Raw genomic sequence first — 25,683 nt, 5'->3', positions numbered from 1 at the left:
GAGAAAACCTCAGTTCACTTGTACACAAGTTCCCAAATCATACTGTAATCGTCAGTGGAGACTTTAATTACCTAACAATTAATTGGGAAAATTACAGTTTTGTTAGTGGTAGAGGTGTGGTAAGACCTGCTGTGGAACATTGCTAAGTGCCTTCTCTGAAAACTAACTAGAATAGTTAGTTAGGAACCCCAGTATGATAGAAATATATTGGATGTAATGGCAACAAATAGACATGACCTCTTTGAGGATGTCCACATCAAAACTGGTACCAGTGACCATGATGCAGTTGTGGCAGCAATGATTACAAAAGTACAAAGGACAAATAAAACAGGCAGAAAAATATATATGTTCAGAAAACTAGATAAATAATCAGCACTGTCACATCTCAATGAAGAACTTCAAAACTTTCAGCACCAGGCAGGAGTGTGGAGAGGAACTATGGCTCAAGTTTGAAAGAATAGTTGACCAAGCACTGAATAGATATGTACCCAGTAGAAAAGTTCATAATGGCAGGAAACCTCTATGGTGTACAGTCACTGTAAAGAAACTAATAAAGAAGCAAAGACTACTGTGTAATATGTGTAAAAGTGTAGGATCATAGATAGAGAGAGGCTGAATGAAATGCATGATGCCTTCAGTGAATACCATAGCAGAATATTGTCAAATGATATTTCACAAAACCCAAAGAAATTCTGGTCATATGTAAAGGTTGTTGGTGGCACCAAAGTTAGTATCCAGTCCATAGCGAATGAGACAGGAACTGAAATTGAGGGCAGCAAAACAAAACCTGAAATTCTTAACTCCATTTTCAAATGTCACTTTTCAAAGGAAAACCCAGCAGAATTGCCCCAATTTAATCCTCGTACCACTGAAAAGGTGAGTAAAATCAGTATTAGTGTCAGTGGTGTCGAGAAACAGCTGAAATCATTAAAATTGAATAAAGCTTCAGGCCCTGATGGAATTCCTGTCAGATTCTATACTGAATTTGCAACTGATTTAGCCCCTCTTCTAACTGTAATCTATTGTAGATCCCTCAAAAAAAGAATCATGCCCAGTTCTTCAAAAAAAAGCACAGGTCACACCCTTCTGCAAGAAGTAATCCATAAAACTTCTGGCCAATGTATTTGACATCAGTTAGTTGTAGAATCTTAGAACATATTCTGAGCTCAAACATAATGAGGTATCTTGAACAAATAACCACTTCAATGCCAACCAGCATGGATTCCGAAAACATCGATCATGCGAAACCCAACTCACCTTTTTCTCGCATGACGTACTGAAAGCTCTGGATCAAGGCAGTCAGATAGATGTAGTAGTTCATGATTTCCAAAAAGCATTTGACTCAATACCACACCTATGCTTATTATGAAAATTTTGATCATATGGGGTATCAAGTGAAATACGTGATTGGATTGAGGAATTTCAGGTAGGGAGGACACAACACATTATCTTGGATGGAGAGTCATCAACAAATATAGGATTAACTTCGGGTATACCCCATGGAAGAGTCTTGTATATTAATGACCTTGCAGACCGTATTAATAGTAACCTCCAACTTTCTGCAGATTTTGCAGTTACCTACAATGAAGTACTGTCTGCAAGAAGCTGCATAAATTTTTAGTCAGGTCTTGCTAAGATTTCAATGTGTTGCAAAGATTGGCAAGTTGCCGTAAATGTTCAGAAATGTAAAACGGTTTACTTTACAAAATGAAAAAAACGTAGTATCCCGTGACTATAATGTCAGTGAGTCACTGTTGGAACTGGCCAACTCATACAAGCACCTGGGTGTAACACTTTGTAGGGATGTGAAATGGAATGATCACATAGGTTCAGTTGTCAGTAAAGCAGGTGGTAAACTGTGGTTTATTGGCAGAATACTGGGGAAGTGCTATCAGTCTACAAAGGAGATTGCTTACAAATCACTCGTGCAACTGGTTGTAGAATATTGCTCAAGTGTGTGGGACCCGTACCAAACAGGACTAACAGGGGATATTGAATGTATACAGAAAAGGGCAGCACAAATGGTCACAGGTTTGTTTAAGCCATGACAGTATGTAAGAGAGATACTGGAGGAACTGTATTGGAAAACTTTTGAAAATAGACATACTCTTTCTCGAGAGAGTCTATTAACAAAGTTCCAAGAACCAGCTTTAAAGTGATTACTGTAGGAATATACTACGGCCCCCTATGTATCGCTCACATAGGCATTGTGAGGATAAGATTAGAATAATTACAGCATGTGCAGAAGCATTCAAACAGTCAATCTTCCCACACTGCATACATGAATGAAACAGGAAGAAAACGTAATAAGTGGTACAGTTGGATGTACCCTCTTCCATGCACTTCACAGTGCTTTGCAGAGTATAGATGTAGATTGTGCACCCCACATTTTCTTGTGCTCCCCCCACTTGGATTGTCCCAGGCCACAGGTTAGATTGACTTCTGCAAAGGTCCTAAAGTCTCAGTTGCCCCCATGTCCTTTCAGCATCTGTTACGTCCAATTCTTCAAGAGCTCCAGGTGCTAGTATCTTTTACACCGACAGCATTCTGGGTAAAAGTGCTTGTTTTAATCTACCTCTGGTGCACGGCCAGGGTGGTTGGAGATGGGGCGTCATTTGCTGTGTACTAGATCTTCAGAATCCCCAATCCTACCTCATTGACCAGGCTACACTTTCACCCCTCTTTTAGTCTGTTTTAATTGCTTTGATTTGGGTTGCTTCCTTTCTTCTTGGCCCAATTTTCTATTTTGAGTGTTGCACTTTGTTGAATGGTGCGTGCTCTTGACTTTGGGCAGCTATTGGTCGGACGTACTTTTATTACTGACGATGTCCATTGCATTTTTAGCCTTCTCGCTCTTACTGTTATGAATCTCCCAACTAAATCAGAAAACATTCTCAATGAACATCTCTGCTTCCAGATGCCCCACTCTTGGATCAAGGTACTGATGACCTCATTGGTTGGTCATTTAACTAAGCCACTACCCCAGCTACACACCCCACACCCTCTCCACCCCCCCCCCCCCCCACCCACCCCCCAAATCAGCCAACCAGCATTTGGAAGCTAGGGAATGTCATCACACTGTCCATATTCATTTGTGACTCTTATACAAGGGTGAGTCAAATATGAACAGTAATTGCATTGTATAGATTTATTGATTAATCATTTACACACCTGAGACCTTCAGCTTTTCTCTACATATCCTGCTGCACACTCCACACACTTTTTCCAGTGATTTGATAGCTTGAACATTCTGTGTTCGTAAAAAATTTGAGGGCACATCATCAACAAATTGCACACATGCTCCTTGACGTCTTCATTGTTTGTGAATCATTCCCCTCCAAGTGGTTTTTTTAGGTACATAAACAAAAAATAATGGTTGGAGCAGAGGGGAGGGGGAGGGGGTTTGGGGACAAATTTGGACTTTAAAGTGGTGAAGTTTTTCCCAGTGCATGTCCTCCAATTTGTCCCTTGTCCAATTTGTGGTGTGAGGCTTAGCGTTGTCATGGAGAAGAATGGCATCTCTTGTGTGCATTCCTTGATTTTGTTTTGGTAGGCAGATTTTGCTGACATTAGCTACTGGCAGTTGTAACCTGCATTCATCGTATGTCGATCATGAAGAAAGTCAATGAGTAACTCTCCTTTGTAGTCAAAAAACATAGTTGCATGAATTTATCCAGATGTGAGTTTGGTCTTCACTGGATAGGCTTTATCCATTCTTCTCCACTCCTTGACATTTTGGGTTCTGTAGCATAATGATGGATTCAGGTCTCATCATATGTAATTATTCACTCCAGAAAATCTTCCTCATCTTGCCTTAATTGATTCAGAAGTCTCTCACAGATTTCCAACCTCACCTGTTTGTGCTCTTCTGTTAACAACTTCGGAACCCATCAAGCACTAATTTTTCAAAAGCCAACCTATCCACTGATAATGGTATGAATGCTCCCAATGATGATATTTCTGCTGGAATTTCTTTTACAGCACACTTTCGATCACCTTCAGTAAGCTCTCGGACTGCACAGGTGTTGTCATCTGTGAAACTTGACATTAGACGTTGAGTATGACCTTCATTTTCTACACTTTCTCAGTCACCTTTAAATTGTCTGGCCCAAGTAAACACTCGGTTCTGGGACAGTGTAACCTTCCCTGCCCATAGGTTAAAAACTTCATGGTATTATGTTGCACAACAAATGAAGGAACATCTTGTTCACTCATGGCAGTACTGAGGCCATAAAAGGGTAGAGCAGCAATCCTAACTGGTTCCCCCTCCATAAAACCCCAACCTCCAATCCTCCACTCCACCATACCATTCGGAACTGCTTGCAAGTACACTGGTGCAATTACTCTTCATATTTAAATCACCCTCATCCTTACTACTCTTCCTTAACCATGAATATTGCGGAAACCTAGCCACAGAGTGCCATAAGAATCTTGCAGTCTAGAGCCTTCCCCCATGGCTTCCAATTTCCCATTGACAAAACATGTGTTATGTGATTCTGCTGATGTAAAAGTTTGGTAGAGTCGTCTGATTTATTGGGACTTTTTTGTAATGCCTCGGTGAGATGGCCAACACATTTGTCAGTTTAAGAAGGAGTGTCAGTCGAAACTGTGTGTGTGTGTGTGTGTGTGTGTGTGTGTGTGTGTGTGTGTGTGTGTGTGTGTGTTTTGTCTTAATTCCGATTGAGGTCTGGTTGACTGAAAGCTATGTTTGACAATTTTTTTGTTATACCCATACGCGATTCAGCATCTTCACTATATTTGAGTAGCAACCATCCCTTTTGTAATATTGTCACTGTTTTCCTTCTGAACTCCATGCTTCCAAGAGATCAGTTGTATTTATTTGGACCCCAATACATTTTGGGATTCTGGTGAATGAGCTTGCTGGTCAGTTAACAAAGGAGGCTGTCAAGACAGAAACCTTGTAGATCTTGCATCATCAGCTTTTTGAGGCTTTAAATAGTAAACGGCCTGTAATCTCTGCTAAGAATAAGTACAGGCTATAAAAAGTTTAACATTTATGTGGTGTTTTCGTTTTGCCAACCCCAAAGATGATCTATCACCCTCTGTCGGCTCAGTATTAACTGTTCTTGCCTGGCTCATGGTCACCTCTCGTAGGTGACAAGACACAGCCAATTGTCATCATGTGCGTGGTCACCCCCGAACCCCTCCCCCCTTTAAGTTGCCCATATCCTGTTAGTGCCCCAACTTCATTGCTCTGTAGTAAACACTGAAGCTTGTGGACTTGTAGCGTATTCTGTATGTTGTTAGATGACTGCACCCAAGTGGTAGATATGGTTTCAAGTTTTATTCCCGAGATCAGTTTATGTACCATCATTTGAAGTTTATCACTGTGGTCTCATCACTTACTTTTACCATTCAGTGACACAAGCATTCAGTCAATCTTCTACAGAGAAAAGGAGAGGTTTCTGGTTGGATGCGGAAGCTGACCTGTCATCACAAGATTTTCTTTTGGGTGGGCTGTATTTGTTTTCAAGGCTGTACTTCCCCCACATCAAGGTACTTTATTGCTTTTTAATGCCTGCTTTATTTTTACTCTTCATCTTACCTGGTTTTTCTCTTCAGATGAAATCGTGAAAGATCATATTGGTTGTCAACCCTTTCCTCCTTGTGGAATTCATTTGGCTTTTGTAATTTAAGGAAGTTTGCCTGCCTGAAATGCCTCATTTCCCTTGTAAACAGTGGTTTATTGGAACACATGTGAAGGATGTTAAAAGTAAAAAAGGCTCGGATATGACAATGATATGTACATGTTGGAGGATTTCTGGAGTTACACCTGTGTCAAACCACAGTCTTTTTGTAGTGCACCACTTGATAATGGTCTTAAGGCCAAAGTTGCAACAGTAAAAATAATTTCTGCAGTCAATGTGATTATAGTGTTGAACGAAGTACTATATGACTATGAAGCCCATCCATGTAAAGTTAATAATTTGCCACAGGATTGTTAGTTCTGTGGTAAGGTGTGATGGATGCTATAGTTTTTTCCACTGGTGTCACAGTAGTGGCTTGGGAATTGGGGAAGTAAATAACTCTTGAGTGGTTGTGTAGGCTGGGTAGTAGGGATAGAAACATAGTGAAACAGTAAGGGAAAATAGTTGCTTTTCAGGCAGAATTAGACAAGGCTAGGAAAGATCTGGATGAGTTAAAGAGGGACAAGGGTAAAGAGAACTGAGAAATGACAACAGGTAACAGAAGAAACTGGTTTAGAACTTCATCTAATCACATTTTGGTGAACGTGAAAAATAAGTTTGACCTGTTGCTTCAGTTAGAAACTGAGTCTCAGGGAGGTGTAGCTGTAGGGAGGACACAACAGACTTTCAGTAATAAATTGAAAGGTAAGAATGAAGGGAAGTCAATAAAGAGAAATTTGTGTTTAGTTAGTTCTCATCTCTAGAGATGGGGACCAACTTTTTGAGGATGAACAAGGATCAGAATACCAGATCACAAATTGTTTTAAACCTAGTGCTGGTCTTGGTCAAGTGACAGAGGATTTAGGATCATGTTTTAAAGACTTCATCAATGATGACACTGTGATTACAGTGGGTGGGCCAGACAATAATACTGGCAGAGATCCAGAGAATAATCTAGTGTGTGACCTGGTAAAGACTGCATCAGTATCAAGACATATTAATGTTGTGTTTGTGTCTGTTCTGAGACACCATGACCAACCTCATTTGCACTCTGACAGGAGATTTAATTTGGTGTTAGAATGGCTGCTTATGTCATGTACAGGATCACATTTTAGTATGATTCCTGTTGATTGCATCAGTAGATGGCATTATGCTGCGTATTACCTTCACATGAGCAAGAAAGGAAAAAGTGAATAAGTTGAGCCAAAAGCAGATAACTTAAGGATGGAGGCACTGTCAAGAAAATACCAGTTATTACAAGTGCAGGATAGGAAGGACAGAAGGAAACAAAATTTTAAGAGAAGTTAAGATTGAAGTGAATCTTCAGATGGAGAGAGAAAATAAATATAATCTTGGCATAATGCACCTGTGCAAAGAGCTGTTGGTTACAATTTTTCATCAATCAGTAGAAATTTAGTTCTACCCTTCACCCTTTATTGTCAAAGAAATGTGAAAGGCCGGCTGTCATTGTATCAAAATATTAAATTAATGAATTTCTTGCCTGCATTGCTGTAGTCTTCAAATCTAGTTGATGTAACCTGCCTCTCTGAAAATCATGTAACCTTTGGTACAGATGTGTTAAGTGTCGCAGAATTTAGGTTAACATGTCACTTTTGTAAAGCATAGATGGAGAAGAAGAAGGTGCCATATTCTTCGAGAATTGTCATAAATTTAAGAACATAAACATTCAGAAATTTTGCTTAGAGCAGCATATGGAAGCATATGCAACAGAAGACTTCATAATAAATCCTTCATCCTCAAAAATAATGTGTCCTACATGTAATGTGGAAGGCATGCTGGTGCCACATTACAATCCCATTCCATTGCTTCCTCTCCCTCCCAGCTGTCAGCTTCCTGTCCATTAAATATATATTATTAGGTTGTCTATGCCCCCAGTCATTGCCAAAGATTCGATGACCATTAAAGTTAGGAATGCAGCTCTGTTGTGTCATTGTGAAGACTGTGGAATATCTAGCATTCAAGATATTATTAATTCATACCTGTTGGAAATGTTATCTATTCATTTCAATTTTTTCAAACAATGGGAAGTCCAGGATGGAATTTAGACTACCTCTTGTCATGCCCAGAAATAAGAAATGTCCTACCCACTATCCTTCCCAACCTTCCCACAGTAGTATTCTGCCACCCAATGAACCTACACACCCTTGCCTCATGGATCATGGCTCATACCCCTGTAACAGACCTAGATGCAAGACCTGTCCCATGCAACCTCCGCCACACAACCACATACTTCAGTCCAGCCACAAGCATAACCTATCCCATCAAAGGTAAGGCTACCTGTGAAAGCAGTCATGTGGTTTACAAGCTAAGTTGCAACCACTGTGCTGTGTTCTGTGTGGACATGACAACAACCAGCTGTATATCCACATGAATGGCCACTGACAAGCTGTGGTCAAGAACCAGCTGGACCACCAAGTTGCTTAGAACACTGCCCAACACAAAGTTCTTCACTTCAATGACCACACATCATAGCCTGAGCCATCTGTATCCTTCCTATTAACACTAGCTTTTCTGAATTGCACAGGTGTTTGTGTGAATCTGTGTATATATCGTGTCTTATTTAGAAGCAGTCCTTCTGGCCGAAAGCTTAGTTATAGCAGTCTTTTTGTTGTGCCTGTCTGTGATTCATCATTTCCACCATATGATGAATAGCAATCTATCCTTTTCATAATATTGTCATTTTTAATATTTCATTTTTTTTCAGGACCTATTTGAAGAAAACAAGCATCCACACCCAATAATTATACTTACAAATGTGAGATATGATGATCTTGAAGCGTTAATTCATTTTATGTATCATGGTGAAGTTACCATAAACACAGAAGCAATGCAAGGATTTTTGAGGATAGCAGAAACCCTTAAAATTCAAGGTCTGACGTGCAGTACCCCTGCATCACCTGAACCTGCACTGTCCTCACAGGTAAGGAAATAAATGTGAACAAGAAATGTAGCAGGTCAATATATAGTGGTGCCACAAAAATGAACAATTCTTACAGTTGATAAAAAATTGAGGAGAAGAAAGAGCTTTGTATATTGTTTATAATGTACCAGGTGTACCGGTATGAAATGAGCGTTTCTTTTGTGAAAATGAAACACTAATTTTGAATTGAAAAGTAAAAACATTTCATTCAAAGTACTGACCATTGCTTTCTATTTATTTTGACCACCATTCTGGCAATTTGTAGGCACCACGCCAATAGAAATGTTCATCTCTTGAAGCAAATCAATCAGACACCCAATTTTCGACTTCTTCGTAGGAATCGAAGTGTTCTTCAGCCAATGCGTGTCCCTTTGATGAAAACAAATGGTAGTCGGAAGGGCCAAGTCTGGTGAATATGGCAGGTGGGGTAGCAGCTCCCAGCCAAGTGTTTTGATTGTATCTGGAACAAGTTTTGCTTTGTGTACAGGTGCATTGTCATGTAAAAAAATTGCTTTGCCATGTCTTCTGGCCCATTCTGGTCTTTTTTCGGTCAATGCATAGTTCAAATTGATCATTTTTTTTTTTTCTGTAACGATTAGTATTCACAGTTTCACTAGGTTTTAGAAGCTCATGATACACCACATCTTTCTGATCCCACCAGACACAGAGCATTGTCTTCTTACCGAATCGATTTGGTTTTGAAGTCGATGTTGATGGTTCTCCCGGATTAACCCATGATTTTTCCCGTTTAGGATTCTTAAAATAAATCCATTTTTCATCGCCAGTAACAATTCTATGCAAAATTGATTTTTTTTCATGTCTTTGAAGCAAAATTTGACAAATGATTTTTCGCTTTTCCATCTGTCTTTCATTCAATTCATGTGGCACCCATTTTCCACACTTTTCGATCTTTCCCATAGCTTTCAAACAGTCAGAAATTGTTTGTTTTGCAACATTTAGCATTGTTGCCGTTTGCTTCTGACTCAAAGTATCATCTTCATCCAATATTGCTTGCAATTCAGCATCTTCGAACTTTTTTGGTGGTCTTTCATGTTCTTCATTTCTTACATCTAAATCATTATTTCTTAACTGTTGAAACCATCTTTTGCATGTTGCTTCCGATAGAGCATGATCACCATATGCCTCGACAAGCATTCAATGTGACTCTGCAGCACTTTTTTTCAAATGAAAACAAAAAATTAATGCTTTCTGCAAATCATCACTTTCTGGTACAAAATTCGACATTGTTAACACGATGAAAACATATGATATTGTTTGTTCCATGACTTGATGTATACTAAATATCTTTGACAGATGTCATACCAACAAAACAAAACAAAATTAAGGCTTGTTCACAACAAATGTTCCCTATCGACACATTTGTATCTTAACGCTCAATTCATACCGGTACACCTGGTAAATGGATTGGTTAAAAAATCCACTCACCAAGCGACAGCAACACACACACACAAACGGGTTTAACTTTTACAAACTTTTTTCATTTGTATGTTGTTTGTCATATCAAACTAAAATTTTGTTCCTGCTGTTAACCTGCTCTTGCAGATACATCATTGTCTAATTCTGTGGTGTGAAGCGGTTACAAGCGTATGTGAATTAAGCTGGAGATATCAGTGTCAAATTTCTCAGTGTCATTAGTTATTCCTTGGGTAATTCTCCATTTAAAATCACGCCTTATCATGTGCTTTCATCACATAGCTTCACTACCATTATTAGAAAGGTTAGCAGGACTTCTTTCATGATAATTCTCCTTTGTTAAAGGAATGAAATGGCATGATGTGAGACAAAAAGTGGCAAGGTACCTCTTGCCGAAAATTTTGGGTTTTGAGCTATTGCAATTTCCATGTTCATGTAAAAGAAACAAAAAATTGTCTCTAAATTGGAGTGAATTATAACAGGTTGAATATTTGGTCTGGAAAACAGATGTTTTGACATGATAGTTTTAAAATTCCACTTTATTACCATTGTTTAATTTGACATATTTATGAAACAAATTCTACCTACATATTATGCTAAAATGTTCTTTCAAATGGTACAGAATTCTTTAAGTCAATATTACACATTAAAGGTTAACTGCTTCAGATCTGTAGCACATTACAGTATACAAAAATTTAAAACCAAATAAATTGGCCCCCAAATTAAGAAAAATTGATAAACCCTGCACACCTTTATTTGGCAAAATATTGATATTCTATTTTATGGCATCTTTTAAACCAAATTTTAATTTTGGAGTCATTAATGGACCTAGAACCACCTAAAATTTGGAATTCACAAAACCCCCAAAAACAGAACCCTGAGGTCTCATATTTTATAGTGGTGAAAGGATTTGTTTTGTACTTCAAAAAAACTTATCAGAAGGGATTCAAGATCTTAGAGTTTTACAGACAGCATTTTTCCCTCTGTTTTTTGTTTTCTCCTCCTCTTCAGTTCTGGAATATCTAGCTGGTCAGTTGTTCCTCACGATCCCCATTGTCACTGACTTTACGTTCTGGTTCAGGTTCTGACTCTACTTCAGGATACAGATTGTCTTTGTATTCATCACTGCAATAGGGGTCCAGCTGTTTTTAAAAAGATGAAAGCATTTTCTTGTCATCTCTGTTCGAATTACTGCTCCAAAAACTGCAACAGATCCATTATCTTCAGGAAAGATGAGGTGAACAACTTCATTTCCATCAGTGTCCATTTTGCAGTGTATGTTACCTTCGTAACTTATGTTGAACTCCAAGTGGTTTCATTTAGTTATATGAGATACTTTGTTAGCACTACTATTTGTCAAGAAATGTAGTCAGTCATTATGTGTTCCCAACTACATCACCATTTTCATATGCAGTAGCAACAGCAGAGTTAACATTTGTTATGTATAGACTTCTCAATTCCTGTTTGGAAGAGAGGTAAGTGACCCTAAATTTTGTGTCTAAGTCCAAATGACCAGTCACTTGCAAATTTAATGTGCAGTACTGGCATGAATAACAAAACAGTTCTCTCGCTCTCCTTCCCTCTCTCTTGTATATATTACTATTTTTATTTGGTTTGCCAGATAATTGTGGAAAAGACTAGTAACGACACTATATCACTTTCTGGGAGTAGACAGTTAAATCGTTTGTTCACAGTCTCACACATGACCTAGAATATCCCAGTTCTGAATGGGACCAAGAAATAAATATGCCCATGCTGCAATGAGTTACTTTATATGATGTGAACTTGCTGGTCCATGTGAAAAGTGTTGTGAATAAGTTTTATAACCATCTTCAAAATTTTCTTTAGTATTTTTGATAATCCACTTATAAACCTCCCTTTATTTTGCAACAAATTGCAGACCGGATCTCGTTTTTTTAATAGTTTCTGTATTAGCGTTTTCTTGCTCTAAAGCCATCACAGTTCCAGATGTGAAATGCATATGTAGCTGCGAGATTTAGGAGGAAGGGGACCTCTTGTCGGGCCGATGTTATTTCCATGTAACAACAAGAGAGAAATTTTCAGAAGACTAACTTCAGTTTCTTTTAATGATTTTATTGACCCCTGTGGGATTCAGACAACTTTCAGATATATACCTATGTGTACAGAATGAAGTAAATTACTTTACCGTACAAGAACACAAAAATAGATATTTTACACATTATCAAATGTTTCGCCTTGTACTGGAAAGTTTACTTTCCGACCAGAGGTCCCTTGTCACTCTTGTCTCACGTATTCACTCACTGAGATGCAAAGCATATAGGGTATGTACAATTGTAGTATCACAGCCATCATCTGGCGTGAGTTGTGTTACTGTGAGAGTGTCAACCCGAGTGTCAGTGTCAGTTTTCGCACATGCACAAAATAGTTCTTCGCATTCCAGTAGAGATGCTATGTTTTGCTCTCATTATGTGCAGAACTTTTATTCCTTGTTTTGTTACATTTTGTATGTTGGTTATTCTATGCCTTCTTTTTGTTCTTTTTATGGGTTCCTATCTACATTGTATCTAGTAATGCAAGCAAACAACGAGCTCACTAAGTGCAACTGATCTGTTCTTGCATTCCTAGTCTTGCGAGCCCAGTATTTAGCATTAATCAATGTGAGCTCTGTATTTAACGTTCTACGTCAAATTTCCACTGTTGTATTGAAGATATTCTGGTATGTGTTATTCCTGTAGCAGGCATAGTAGAGGCTCATAAATAAGAGCCAAACTGACGATCGCCTGTGCGTACGTAACACAAGTAAACAACACAATGGATGAAAGTCCAGAGACTGTGAACCCAACCATGCCCAGACCAGCCGTGAGGCTACCACCATTCTGTCCGCACAACCCAGCCTTGTGGTTTGCCCAGGTAGAGGCAAATTTTTTCTATTCTGGTGTGACTGCAGGTGCTTCTAAATTCACATTGGTGGTGAGCCAATTGGAACAGCAATACGTGGCAGAAGTTAAAGACATCATTGTCGCACCACCTGAAGGGAATGCATACAACCACTTGAAGTCAGAACTGATCTTCCATGTTTTAGCATCTCAAATGGAGCACGTTTGACAGGTACTGATCCAAGAGTATATTGGTGACTGAAGACCGTCCCAGTACCTGCAGTATTTTAGAAGCAGAATTGATGCAGGTACTGTACATCATCAGCTGTTGCATATGATCTGGAGCAGTTGCTTGCCTCCCTGTATCAAAGTAATTATTGCAATGCAGTCAGAGATGTCAGTAGATGCTGTGGCAGAACTGGCCGAGAAAGTACTGGACGCCGTATCACCTGCACCCATTACAGTACAAACTGGGCTGTGCACGAGTGCTACCACCATAGTAGCACATGCCTAGTACAAGGCACTAGTAGCGAAAGTTGATTAGCTGACACGACGGATTAGTCAGCTGGTAGCATGTTGCGGTGTTGGTGGAGATCGCAGCCGGCAAAGGGATAGTAGGTGCTCTCGCAGCAGAGCTGCATCTCTCTCACCCGCACTGACATCTGATGCACAGAAGACATCTGCCACTTCCATTGGCACTTCAGGGAATGTGCGCAATGCAGCACCAAGCTGTACACGTACCCAAATGCTGGTGGCAATTGGTCATAGGCTCTTCATATCATTTCCAGCCAACATCACAGCGCCAATTCTTCAGCAGTCAGTGCACAGGCTGTAAGCACCTGATGTGCACTGGCTCCCATTTATGTAATTATCTATGCATACTGCTACATTGGTGCCGAACACATACAACATTCTGCCTGGCGGCTGCGAGTTATTCACCTATCTCGTGTACAGCCTGCACAGAATAGAGCTGGATTTCAACCTCCGACATGCCTTCCCATGGAATTTCACTGTGGCAGAAATGGGTGAACCAATTATATGTGCGGATTTCTTGGCTTACTGTAACCTTTTGCCAGACATGTCCAATGCCTGCCTTGTAGACCAGGCCATCGGGCTGATGGCCACTGGCTTCCAGCACCAGACATCCATCCAATCAGCCCAGCTGATAACCGCTGCTGACAACAAATATGCCACACTACTGAAAGACATTCTGGCATTAACAAATCTACCAGGTATCCCGAAGGATGTCTGACACAACATTGCCTATCAAATCAAGACAACTGAGGGGCCACTTATCTGCCGACACTGAAGACTAGCGTCAGACTAATTGAAGATAGCATAGGCTGAGTTCAATTACATGATTAAAGAGGACATTATGCATCCATCTGATAGCCCCTGGTCTTCGCCTCTGCACCTCGTACCTAAGAAGTATGGTGCATGGTGGTTTTGTGGAGACAAGAGAGTTTGTAACACCTGCATGATTCCTGACAGATAACCAATATGTCTGCTTCACAACTACAACTCTGTGTTGAGTGGCTCTTGTGTACACAGTATACTAGTTGGCACCAAGGTCTCCACACAGATACTGGTGGCAAACTAAGGACATCCCAAAGACAGCCATTATCACACCATTTGGTTTATTTGAGAGCAAGTTCATGACTTTTGTCCTGAGAATGCGGTGCAGACATGGCACCAAGGTCTCCACACAGATACTGGTGGCAAACTAAGGACATCCCAAAGACAGCCATTATCACACCATTTGGTTTATTTGAGAGCAAGTTCATGACTTTTGTCCTGAGAATGCGGTGCAGACATGGCAGAAGTTCATCAATTCAGTGCTTCTCCGTCTGCTGTTTTGCTTTGCATACTTGGATGACCTCTTAGTGTTCTCCGCATCACCAGAACATCACTGCCAGCATCTTGTCCAGATTTTCCAACTATTGAGTGGACATGGAATCATATTGAATGTGGCAAAGCATGTCTGCGGACAGCTACAGGTAGACTTTCTAGGCCACTGCGCAGGCCTTCATAATGCACTGAATATCATGGTTTGGCTGCCCTCTCTGTCATAACCGATGGAGACAGACAATTTAAGTTAAATTGTTCATAAAACTGGCAGCACTTTGTAGCTCGAGCCATCATCGGACGACCAGCTACCACCCAGCCAACAACAGAGTGGTAGATCAATGGCACTGCATCCTAAAAGTGGCCCTTATGTGCCATGTGACTTTGTAGACTAGGCTCTGCCAGTTGTCCTCTTCGGGCTTCGCAACACCTACAGACCAAGCCTGGGTGATTCCTTGGCAAAGCTAGTATATGGGGAAACACTGAGACCACCCCGCAATTTCCTAGAAGCCACCCCGTGACAAGAGATTGACCCATCTGTGCTCATTGGGTATCTCAGAGAGCACATAGAGCTGTTTGCACACCAGGACCTCAGGCTACGCTCACATGTGATATAGTGGACAGCATCAGACAGGCTCTCCAGCCGTCCTACAATGGTCAACATCAGATTGTCAGCAGGGGAGACCGCACCAGAGACATTCTCTTCAATGGAAAATGTAACACAGTCACCGTAGACATAGTGAAAACAGCCTAAATTTTCCATGAGCCACCACAACCTGTGGACTGATAACCACCGCCTCCTCCTCCTCCAGCTCATCCAGTGCCCACCTATGCCCCAGAGTGACCCTGACAACTGCACCACCTTCACCAGCAGCTTCTGTACCACACCGCATCATGAGATCTGACTGTCATGTGCACTTCCCTGCACACTTTCAAGATGGTTCTTCACTCCCACCGAGGGGGCTATTATAGCAACCACAGCCATTATCTGGCGTTGTAGTGATTTGAGAATTTCTGTGTAAATTGTAGAACCACTCAGGCTTCTACCATCTTGAACACACGATATTCTGGATATGAGTGTGGGATGGTAGAATCCTACCTACTATGCATCACATTTTAGTGTGTGCAGGTTTAAAATCAGTCAGGAGAAGAAAGTAGATGTGACGGTCGGACAGCACCGACAGGTACCTGTCGGGCAAGCCATAGATGTTTTAGGGAGTTTGTAAGGAAGAACCATGGAGTTTATAAGCAGCTCTGTGCTTATTGTGTTATTGACTATTGTTATTAAAACAAGAACAATTGAAAAAGTACTCTTGTAGACTCTTGACGCAACCTCATTAGAGGCAAGACTCATTTTATGATTCATGTTAAGAAAGGTCATGGTATCCAAGCCAACTTTCTTTTAACTGTAACTCAAATTGTTTCTAATGTCAGACTGTAGAGAGACTTGCAGGAAGTTACATATTCATGTGGAAAGTGAGATTTTTATTGTGTGTGGAGGTCAAATACATCGTTAGTTGACGAAAAGTGAAGTTTGTATGTCTACTTATTTCATAAGTAGAAAGAGTTTAAAAATTCCTGTACCTAGCGTTATTCGATGGAGAAGAAGTCAAGAGGGTTTTCAGCAGCTGGCTATTCAGTAGAGAAGAGTGGCTGCAAATTCCAAGTAAGTCACCTCGTAAAGAAGTGGAAGGTGATTTGGAGGAATAAGCCGATATAACCCAGATCCACACTCACACTTTAAGTCAACAGAACATTAGAGCCTGTGTTGTGTTAGTGCGTGGTTGTCAACCCAAGTGCAAGTGTCAGTTTTTATGCATACACCAAATAGAGTGTGCCCACACCAGAGAAGGAAGAGTTGCGATAGGCACAATAAAAAAAGGATTCACACAATTAAAGCTTTCAGCCATTAAGGCCTTCGTCAGCAGTACACACACACACACACACACACACACACACACACACACACACACACACACATATAAACGCAACTTGCACACACATCAGCAGTCTCAGAGAGCTGAGACCACACTGCGAACAGCAGCACCCGTGCATGATGGGAGTGGCGACTGGTGGGGGTAAGGAGGAGGCTGGGGTGGGGAGGGGGAGGAGGGATAGTATGGTGGGAGTGGCGGACAGTCAAGTGTTGCAGTTTAGACGGAGGGCAGGAGAGAAGGTGCGGAGAGGGGGGGGGGGGGGGGGGGTAAGTAGCGGAAAGGAGAGAAATAAAAGAAATTAAAAGACTGGGTGTGGTGGTGAAATGACGGCTGTGTAGTGCTGGAATGGGAACAGGGAGGGGGCTGGATGGGTGAGGACAGTGACTAACGAAGGTTGAGGCCAGGAGGATTATGGGAACGTAGGATGTATTGCAGGGAAAGTTCCCACATGTGCAATTCAGAAAAGCTGGTGTTTGTGGGAAGGATCCATATGGCACAGGCTGTGGAGCAGTGATGAAAATGAGGGATATCATGTTTGGCAGCATGTTCAGCAACAGGGTGGTCCACTTGTTTCTTGGCCACAGTTTGTTGGTGGGCATTCATGCGGACAGACAGCTTGTTGGTTGTCATGCCTACATAGAATGAAGCACAGAGGTTGCAGCTTAGCCTGTAAATCATATGACTGGTTTCACAGGTAGCCCTGCCTTTGGTGGGATAGGTGATATTAGTGACCAGACTGGAGTAGTTGGCGGTAGGAGGATGTATGGCACAGGTCTTGCATCTAGGTCTATTACAGGGGTATGAGCCATGAGGTAAGGGATTGGGAGTTGTGTAAGGATGGACGAGTATATTGTGTAGGTTCGGTGGACACGGAATGCCATGGTAGGAGGGGTGGGAAGGATAGTGGGCAGGACATTTCTCAAAATAATGGCTCTGAGCATTTATGGTTCTGGGATGGGCCTAAGGATTTGAGTAGTGACTGGAGATCCTGCTGGATTACTGGAATGGGATCACTGTGGCATGGTTTGTAGGTGGAAGTATCTGACAGCTGATGAAGTCCTTCTGCCATGTAATCCTTGCGGTTCAAAACAATGGTGGTGGAGCCTTTGTCAGCAGGTAGGATTACAAGGTCGGGATCAGTTTTTAGATGGTGGACTGCGGTTCTTTCTGCGGATGTAAGGTTAGTTTGCATGTTGAGGGATTTGGGGAATGATGCTGAGGCAAGGTTCGAGGTTAAAAAATTCTGGAAAGTTAACAGGGGATGGTTTGGAGGCAGTGGGGGTGTATCACAATTGGATGGAGGAGTGAACTGAGTTAAGCAAGGTTCAGTATTGGTCTTTGGTTCTCTCCTGCCCTCCATCTAAACTGCAACACTTGACTGTCTGCCACTCCCACCATACTATCCCTCTCCCTCCCCACCCCAGCCTTCTCCTTACCCCCACCCAGTCGCCACTCCCATCATGCACTGGTGCTGCTGTTCGCAGTGTGGTCTCAGCTCTCTGAGACTGCTGATGTGTGTGCAAGTTGCGTTTATGTGTGTGTGTGTGTGTGTGTGTGTGTGTGTGTGTGTGTGTGTGTGTGTGAGTGAGTGTGTGTACTGCTGACAAAGGCCTTAATGGCCAAAAGCTTTAATGTCTTAAATATTTGCTTTACTCATGCAAGCAAGAAAAGTTGTAGGAAAGGTTTGAAGTTATGCTTAAAGTTTGCTAGAAATTGCTAAGTGGTCTCTTTATGAAACGCTGGATAAATGTAATCTGAGTAATGTGCGATGCTTTTCAAGCAAAAGCTAGTTTATTGCGCATATCAATGTTTATGATGTCTTATCTCTCGAACTGTGTATTGTACAACGATACTGTTGTGCAGGTACATTCAGTTGTCTAAGTGAATACTGTTTGCAAACTGTGTTGTGAATAGTGTTACTAGTAAAGAAGTAATAAATTAAAATGTCACACCTGATGCTGCTGTTTTACTGCAAGAACAGCAGAAAGGTAATAAGCAGTAAACTTGTATTCTTACATCATTTTGTGGAGGGTGTCAGGCAGGAAGTTTCAAAAAGGTTTGAAATTATGTGTAAAGTTTGTTGGAAGGCACTAAGCGCTCTCATTCACAGACACTGTATGAATAAAGTCTGGGCCTTTGCACACTATCAGTTACATTGTCTCCAGACACACACTCAGTTTCTCACTGTTTAATACTAGTGTTATTGGTTGATTTGTGGGGGTTGAAGGGACCAGACTACAAAGGCCGTCACTCCCTACTTGTGTTATTGTGTTAGACTTTCAACATAAGATTATACTTGTTAATGAGTAGATTAGGACAATATTTTAAATTCAGTCAATAATTATGCGAAATATTGAAAATTATATTTTTGTTGTGTTGGAAGCAGTTAAAAAAACAGCCTGCAAATGGCTTTGAGTACAGTGTTCCAGGTCCCAGGATAGTCATAGAGCTATATGGATTACAGTAGAGAAGTTGCCAAATTTTGTTACTTGTAACTCCTATTGCTTATCTTCCTCTTAGTATCACTTTTGTGTATAGCATCCTCACCAATGGGCAGTAAGCATTTGAAAAAGGAGAAAATGCTAAAATGAAAATGAAATTTCCCTTGAACTTTTCAGGTGTAATATCTCATTTAAGTTACATTGCCAGTGATGACTGCACTGTCAAACCACTGAATTATAAAACAGAATACAGGTTAGTAGTTGTAATTTACATACAGCTTTGTGTTGTTAAGTACGAATATTGAAGTGGTACCTAACCAAGTAAAATACTTACTTGGTGCAATAACGAGACAGTCTAGAATTAATTGTTACCAGAGTAAAGCCATAGTCACTAGTACTAAACAGTTATTAAAGTCATACAGAAATGAAGACGAACAGTTGTACAATGGCTGGACAAGTCTAGACCGTTGTTAAGTAGTGCTGCAGCAGTTGTTGAAAAAAGTGCCTCTTTGTCTTGTCATGCCAACTACAATGTTCAATCTGTGATAAAGTTTCTTAAAGCACTAAGCATACTGCCTATCTAAATTAATCATCAGATATAAGGTCCAAAGTTCATTAGGAAAAGGATGATGCAGTACTGGAGGAGATAATTTACTGAAGGTCAAAGAAGTGTACATACTGGAGAGGTTTGAGGCAACCATTTCTCGTCAGTGGTGATCTAGTGGAGCTGATGCAGCAGTGCATTATGAAGAACAGTCACTCCATGACTATTGGTATCAGCAACCATTTTTCACAGGTATGATCGTCATTGCACAAAATAGTTGCTAAAGAACCTGTTGATCAATAAGTGAGTGCTGTAAAACTTGACAGCCGAACAGAAAATGAATCACTTACAAGCCACATTGTCACTTCTGCAGCAGTAAAATGATGACAGTGATGAGTTACTCGACAGTATCGTCACAGCCAAAGAGATGTAGGTTGCTCAGTTTACTCTGGAAACCAAGCAGCAGTCTATGCATTAGCATGACACTGGATCTCTGATAAAGATGAAGTTCAGATTGTCTCTGTGTGGAAGGTGATGTTCTCTATGTTGTGGAACAGGAAGAGCATTCTGGTCATTCCCTTCTACACAGAGGTGGAGCAGTGAATGCTGACCATTAGCAGTAAATGCTGACCATTAGTAGTGAACACTGACCAGTGCTGTGAAACACTGCAGAAATTTCAAAGGGCCATTCAAAACAAGAGGTGTAGAACACTCAATGCAGGCATTGTGGTGATCCACGCCAATGCTTGCCCTCATACATCTTGGTGCACATCTACTATTCTGAAGAAGTTCAGCTGGGAGCTGTTCAATGATCATCCACTGTACAGTCTCTTCCCCGCCCCCTCGCCCCCACCCCCACCCCCCCACCCCACGAAATCCCAGTCTTCCTACCAGCATTTTTGTAATTACCAAGAACTGAAGAAGACTGTTGTTTGCTAATTCCATTCTCAGGCAGCAGGCTTCTGTGACATAAGAATACAAAAGTTGATCTCACAACATGATATGTGTATAATTCTTGTGATGATTATGTCAAAAAAATGCTCAAACATTGCTGCGCCTGTTGCTAATAAAGTTTTTCATGGGAAAAATGGTGTGAAGGTTCTTAATTTCTGGATAACCCTCATAGTATTCTGCACAGGCAACAGAAAGCACAAAGCTATGCTAAGTACAACAATGATTTCGTGGTAAGGTGAGAAAATCCATGTAGATGCACAACAAATCACACATATTGCTGCAATGTGTAGCTGCCCTGTGGTTACAGTACTTAGTAGTATCCTATTGCAAATGATCTTAACTAGTAAGTTTAACAGTAACTGGGGAAAAAGAGAGAATTGTGCTTGTTACACTATGTTTTCAGTGTAGAAACTGCCTGCATTGCGTCACTCTTGTGCTTGTTGCAAAGAAAAATACTGAATATAAAAGATCAGTTTTTCCTAGGCACTAGCGGGGGCAATTTTCTGCAGTTTTCTTATCTCAGCATTGCAGTGTAGCAAGACAGAGACCAGCATATACTGCATGTTTTTCTCAGCAATTTGTTTGCACAAAATTTGTTACTACCAATCAGTGCTGGTCAAAAACATGAAGTGCCACTCAATATCACCTGTAATATCTTTCAAAGAATTTTAAACTGAAGACCTATTGAAGTACAGCTTCCCAGTGTTAACAGTTAGGTGTAAGACTTATAAGTAAGGTATTGCTCAAGTGATGGAGTTCCAGAAGTCATCAGCACTTGGTGCTTGTGTCCTTTAAAGATATGAATACAAGTAAGAAATGTGAGAAATGTGATGACAAGTATCTGTGGCTGTAATTTAATTCTATCTTATGTAATTTGTTTAATGAAGGTAATTTTTATTTACTTAATTTACCCTATAATTTTACAACTGTGAACTTGTTTTTTAACTCTCTCTCTCTCTCTCTCTCTCTCTCTCTCTCTCTGTGTGTGTGTGTGTGTGTGTGTGTGTGTGTGTGTGTGTGTTTTAATAACAGTGGCTGACAACTTTCGGAGTGATTTAAAAGCTGGTATTTACATAATGTCATATCTTGACTGACCAACTTACTGTTTTGGCTAGTGTGGCTTCCATAGAAGTTACTGAAGATAAAGAAAACTGAAGAGAATAAGTAACAAAAAAAACATAATATGAGAACTAAGTAAATCTGTAGCTATGTATTATGCACAACTGAATAAGAAGGCCTTTTTCCTTCCTACTTTCTACTTTTTTCTTTCTGTCTCGGTTTTGTTGATACATGACTGCTGCTTGCTTGCTTTCTTTTTCCTCATTTTTTCATTTCTGAGTGTTTCTCCTGTAACTATCGCCTTCCAGAAGTGCAACTACTGTATGGACCCCTAGAGAGCATCCGGAGAGGTCTGTACGTTTGTTCTCAAGAATTGCATCAGTAAATGAATTCCCCTCAGTACCGTTTTGGAAGCTACAGCAGTGTGAGTTTACACGCCACCAGTCATCACCATTTGTAACAGTTGTTTGCATACAGGCAAACTTACTTGCCTTGAGGTGAACACTTTAGTGCAACAACTCTCCCCAGTTTTCTCTTACTTTGGGATTTCAGCATCCCTCCAACATACTCCTATCCACTTCACTGCAGCTCATGGCTCCTTTTCGGCAGTAATCAAGCTTACCATCTCCTCCTGCAATCTCATGGCTTTGCTGAAATGACTGATGAATGATCTTTGCGACAGTGACCACTTTCTGGTGATCCTATCACTTCTTTGCCACTGCAAAATGGACCAGTCACATATTGAGCTCTGCAAAGAGCCAACTGGTGGCTGTATATCTCTGTTGTCACCCTCACCGCTTCTCTTTCAGCTTGCATTGATGAAGTTATGGACGACATCTCAGACACGATCACCCACACTGCTGGAACTCCTATTCCCCTTTTCTGCAGGACCCCCCTCTGCTGCCAGCAGATGCCATGGTGAACTAAAAGACATTGCAACAGCTACTCAGGATTATCAAAGTCCCTGCACTGACTAAGGTGGCTTGCTTCAGATCACCCGTCTCAATTTTAAGAGACTCGCTATCATAAAAATACAGCAGGAAGGGATGCTGGGAGTGCTACATCTCCTCCTGGGAATGTATGGTTCTTCATGCCAGATACAGACAAAGCTCATAGTTTACTGCGCCACCAGGATCAACAACTGTTTTGAGTCTCCCTTCAGGGTGGTATTTGTACGAACACATCGGGCTCCTTCTTGAACATCTTGCAATTTAGGTGGTGACAGCAGCAGCATTCTTTTCAGACCAGATGACCTTCAGAATGCATAAATGACAATCCTTCATCCTCCCCAACCCCCTTCCTGCCACACGGAATTATATAGTGACCATTTCACTGACTCAAAGTTGCTTCAGGCTCTTACGTCATCACACAGTACAGCACCTGTGCCTGGTTTGATTCGTAATCAGGTGGTTCAACATCTGAATGTGACCCAAAGACTCCATCTACTCAGTGATTTCACTTGTATTTGGCTAGAAAGTATTTACTTTCACAGGCGTGACAGCAACAGTATCGTCATCCCTATCTTTAAGCCAGGCAAAAACTGACCACCCATTGACAGGTACTTGACAATTATGCTGGGTTCTCGAATCATAGGATCTTTTGTCCCCATATTAGTGTGAGTTCCATCAGGGGTGATCCACAACTGACCCTCATATTAGGTTAGAAATAGTAATCCAGCAAACTTTTTTCTAAACTCCCACACCTCATTGCAGTCTTTTTATTAAACCTGGATAAAGCAAATGATGCCACTTGGCACCATCACATTTTACTTACCTCTGCGAAAGAAGATCCCTGACAGTTGCAGTTGGTTTGGCACAGCCTCTTTGTTCATCTACCTCAACCAGTCATATAACCTGATTTTTTTATATGACTATGTCATAACTGTGTAGATGACTTGTTTTGGGCTCAACCGTTTGAGCTTCACAGTGGAAGCTGGCAACAGCGCTGCCTCCTGTCAGTGTTTTGTGTTTTCAGGCTCTGTGATAGTGACCTCCATTAGATCTCTTATCAGCCCTGCACTGTAAGTCAATGACCTCAGCTTTTGGTACATCTCCCAGTCTGTAACTTTGTCGGAGTGCCAGCTCAAAGATACCATGCAAAGTACCTCTGCCTAGACCCTTTCCTGTGGCTCCCATTTCTGTCTGTCCCCCCTCCCCCATCCCCAGGGAACTCACAACTCTTCTTTGAGTACATGGTTAGCTAACACGGGGCCCCAGCCTCTGCAGCATTACTTCCTTTGTGTGGTACAAGCTTATACTTCCACTATCCCCTTCCCCTTTCCCTCTTCATTGGATGGTTTTCTTGATACAGTCCTTATGTGGACCTGGTTTGTGATTGGGACTCGACTTTCCATTTCCGGCATTTGCTACAACTTTTCATTAAATAAACACCTGGTCCTCATTGTTGGTTTGACCTGCCACCAATTTTCAAAATTCTCCAAAAGTGCATGTCGTGCAGGCGAGGTCGCCCAATACAGTGTGTGCTACACCTATGTGCCTTTCTATCTTTGGACCCTTCACTTTAATAAGGTAATACACCCAAAACTCAGTATGTTAGCCATTGCAGTCGCATTGTTGGTGCCTGAACTGAAAACTCCCCATTTATGTCAATTAGTCTGTGCCTATAGTGACTGGAGCATGGGGACTCCAAGCAGTGGATTACTGGCCAGGTGGCTGTTGGTGAGACTGGGTGGCGTCTATGGGGAGACTCCCTGTTGGGAGTGGGTGGCACCATGGTGGATGAGCCACAAATGAAGTGGATGAAGTTATCTCCCGCTGATGGCCACACGGCCCCAGCAGTCTCTGTGAAAGGACATTCTCTTTCAGTGCAGAGAGATATGACCCTAAAGTGTGCCCTTACCTGACTATGCCATGGAAGGAATGTAGTCCTAAGCAGCCGGCAGAGAAATACTTACCCCAATACTTAGTTTGCGCAGGGACTGATGGAGATTCCTTCTTCATCACAAAGCCTTTGCTCTTTGTAGAAACTATAGAGGACAAGTTTGGGAAAGTTGCAGCTATCTCCAAAGTGAAGAGTGGTTCAATTTTGATCAAAACAGCATCCTCTGCCCAGTCACGGGAACTGCTCACTGCTCACTTGTAACAAGCTGGGTTACATACTGGTGTCTGTCACTCCCCAAAAAAGTCTTAATATGGTTCAGGCCATCATTTTCCACAGAGACCTGCTCTTACAATCTGATGACAAGTTTTGTATACTTTGTCTATCGTGTACAAAGGGGGCCAAAGGACAATAGGTTTGCTACTAGTGTCTTCATTCTGGCCTTTGGGAGTGATGCATTGCCTGGAAGGTCGATATGATGGTATACCGATGCAATGTGAAACCAATGTGATGTGAGACCATACGTTCTGCCTCCCGTGTGGTGCTTCAAGTGCTTGAAATTTGGGAACATGTCTTTGCACTGCATTCTTCCTGCTCACCCATGCACTGTTTTCTGGAGAGAGAGAAGAAGACACAAGAAGACAAGATTCTGGACCAATTAACTTACCAAGTAGCCAAGAAGTAGTATGACCGGTTGCACCCAGCATGTACAACAGTGTCATATGCTAGAGCCATGACTACACCCCCTTTGGCGATGGTACTCCCACCTGTTACTCCTCCTCTAGTGGGTCCTCAGGTCAGCTCAAACAATTCCTGCCCCCTTGATGGCTGGGGGCTCCCCTCTTGCTGCTTCCCCCGCACTTACTTTGGGATCAGTGGTTTTCCACTCACCAGGGACATTGGTCTCCACCTCCCAGCCAGAGATGAATCACCTTCCTCTGGCTTCTTTTGCCAGAAAGGGGATCCTCGGATCACTTCCTTCCAAGGATTCCATCAGTCTTCATCCAGACACCAGCCAGTGGCTGAAGGAGCCACAGACTGCTAGTCGCAGGACTTCAAGATCATCATCTTTAACTGAATCTGATTCAGAGAAGCCCTCTAAGCAGAGGAAAGACAAGAAAAGAAAATCCTCAAAGAAGGAGGACATTCCAGTGGCTCCCACGCCACCAGGTCGTGCCTGTTCC

At 41.5% G+C, this 25,683-nt stretch overlaps 1 protein-coding gene across 1 annotated transcript in view; it reads left to right on the top strand.

The window, feature by feature from the left end:
* Positions 1 to 25,683, top strand: part of LOC124796139 (broad-complex core protein isoforms 1/2/3/4/5-like) — an 85,970-nt gene that overhangs the window by 39,985 nt on the left and 20,302 nt on the right. Inside the window, exon 3 of the mRNA XM_047260231.1 lies at positions 8,374 to 8,589. Within this exon, the coding sequence (XP_047116187.1) occupies positions 8,374 to 8,589 (216 nt within the window). The remainder of the gene's footprint in view (positions 1 to 8,373; positions 8,590 to 25,683) is intronic.

The sequence above is a fragment of the Schistocerca piceifrons genome, chromosome 4 (genome assembly GCF_021461385.2).
Source record: "Schistocerca piceifrons isolate TAMUIC-IGC-003096 chromosome 4, iqSchPice1.1, whole genome shotgun sequence".
NCBI lineage: Eukaryota > Metazoa > Arthropoda > Insecta > Orthoptera > Acrididae > Schistocerca > Schistocerca piceifrons.
The sequence above is the reverse complement of the archived record's forward strand: the minus strand, read 5'-3'. Positions and strand labels throughout refer to the sequence as shown.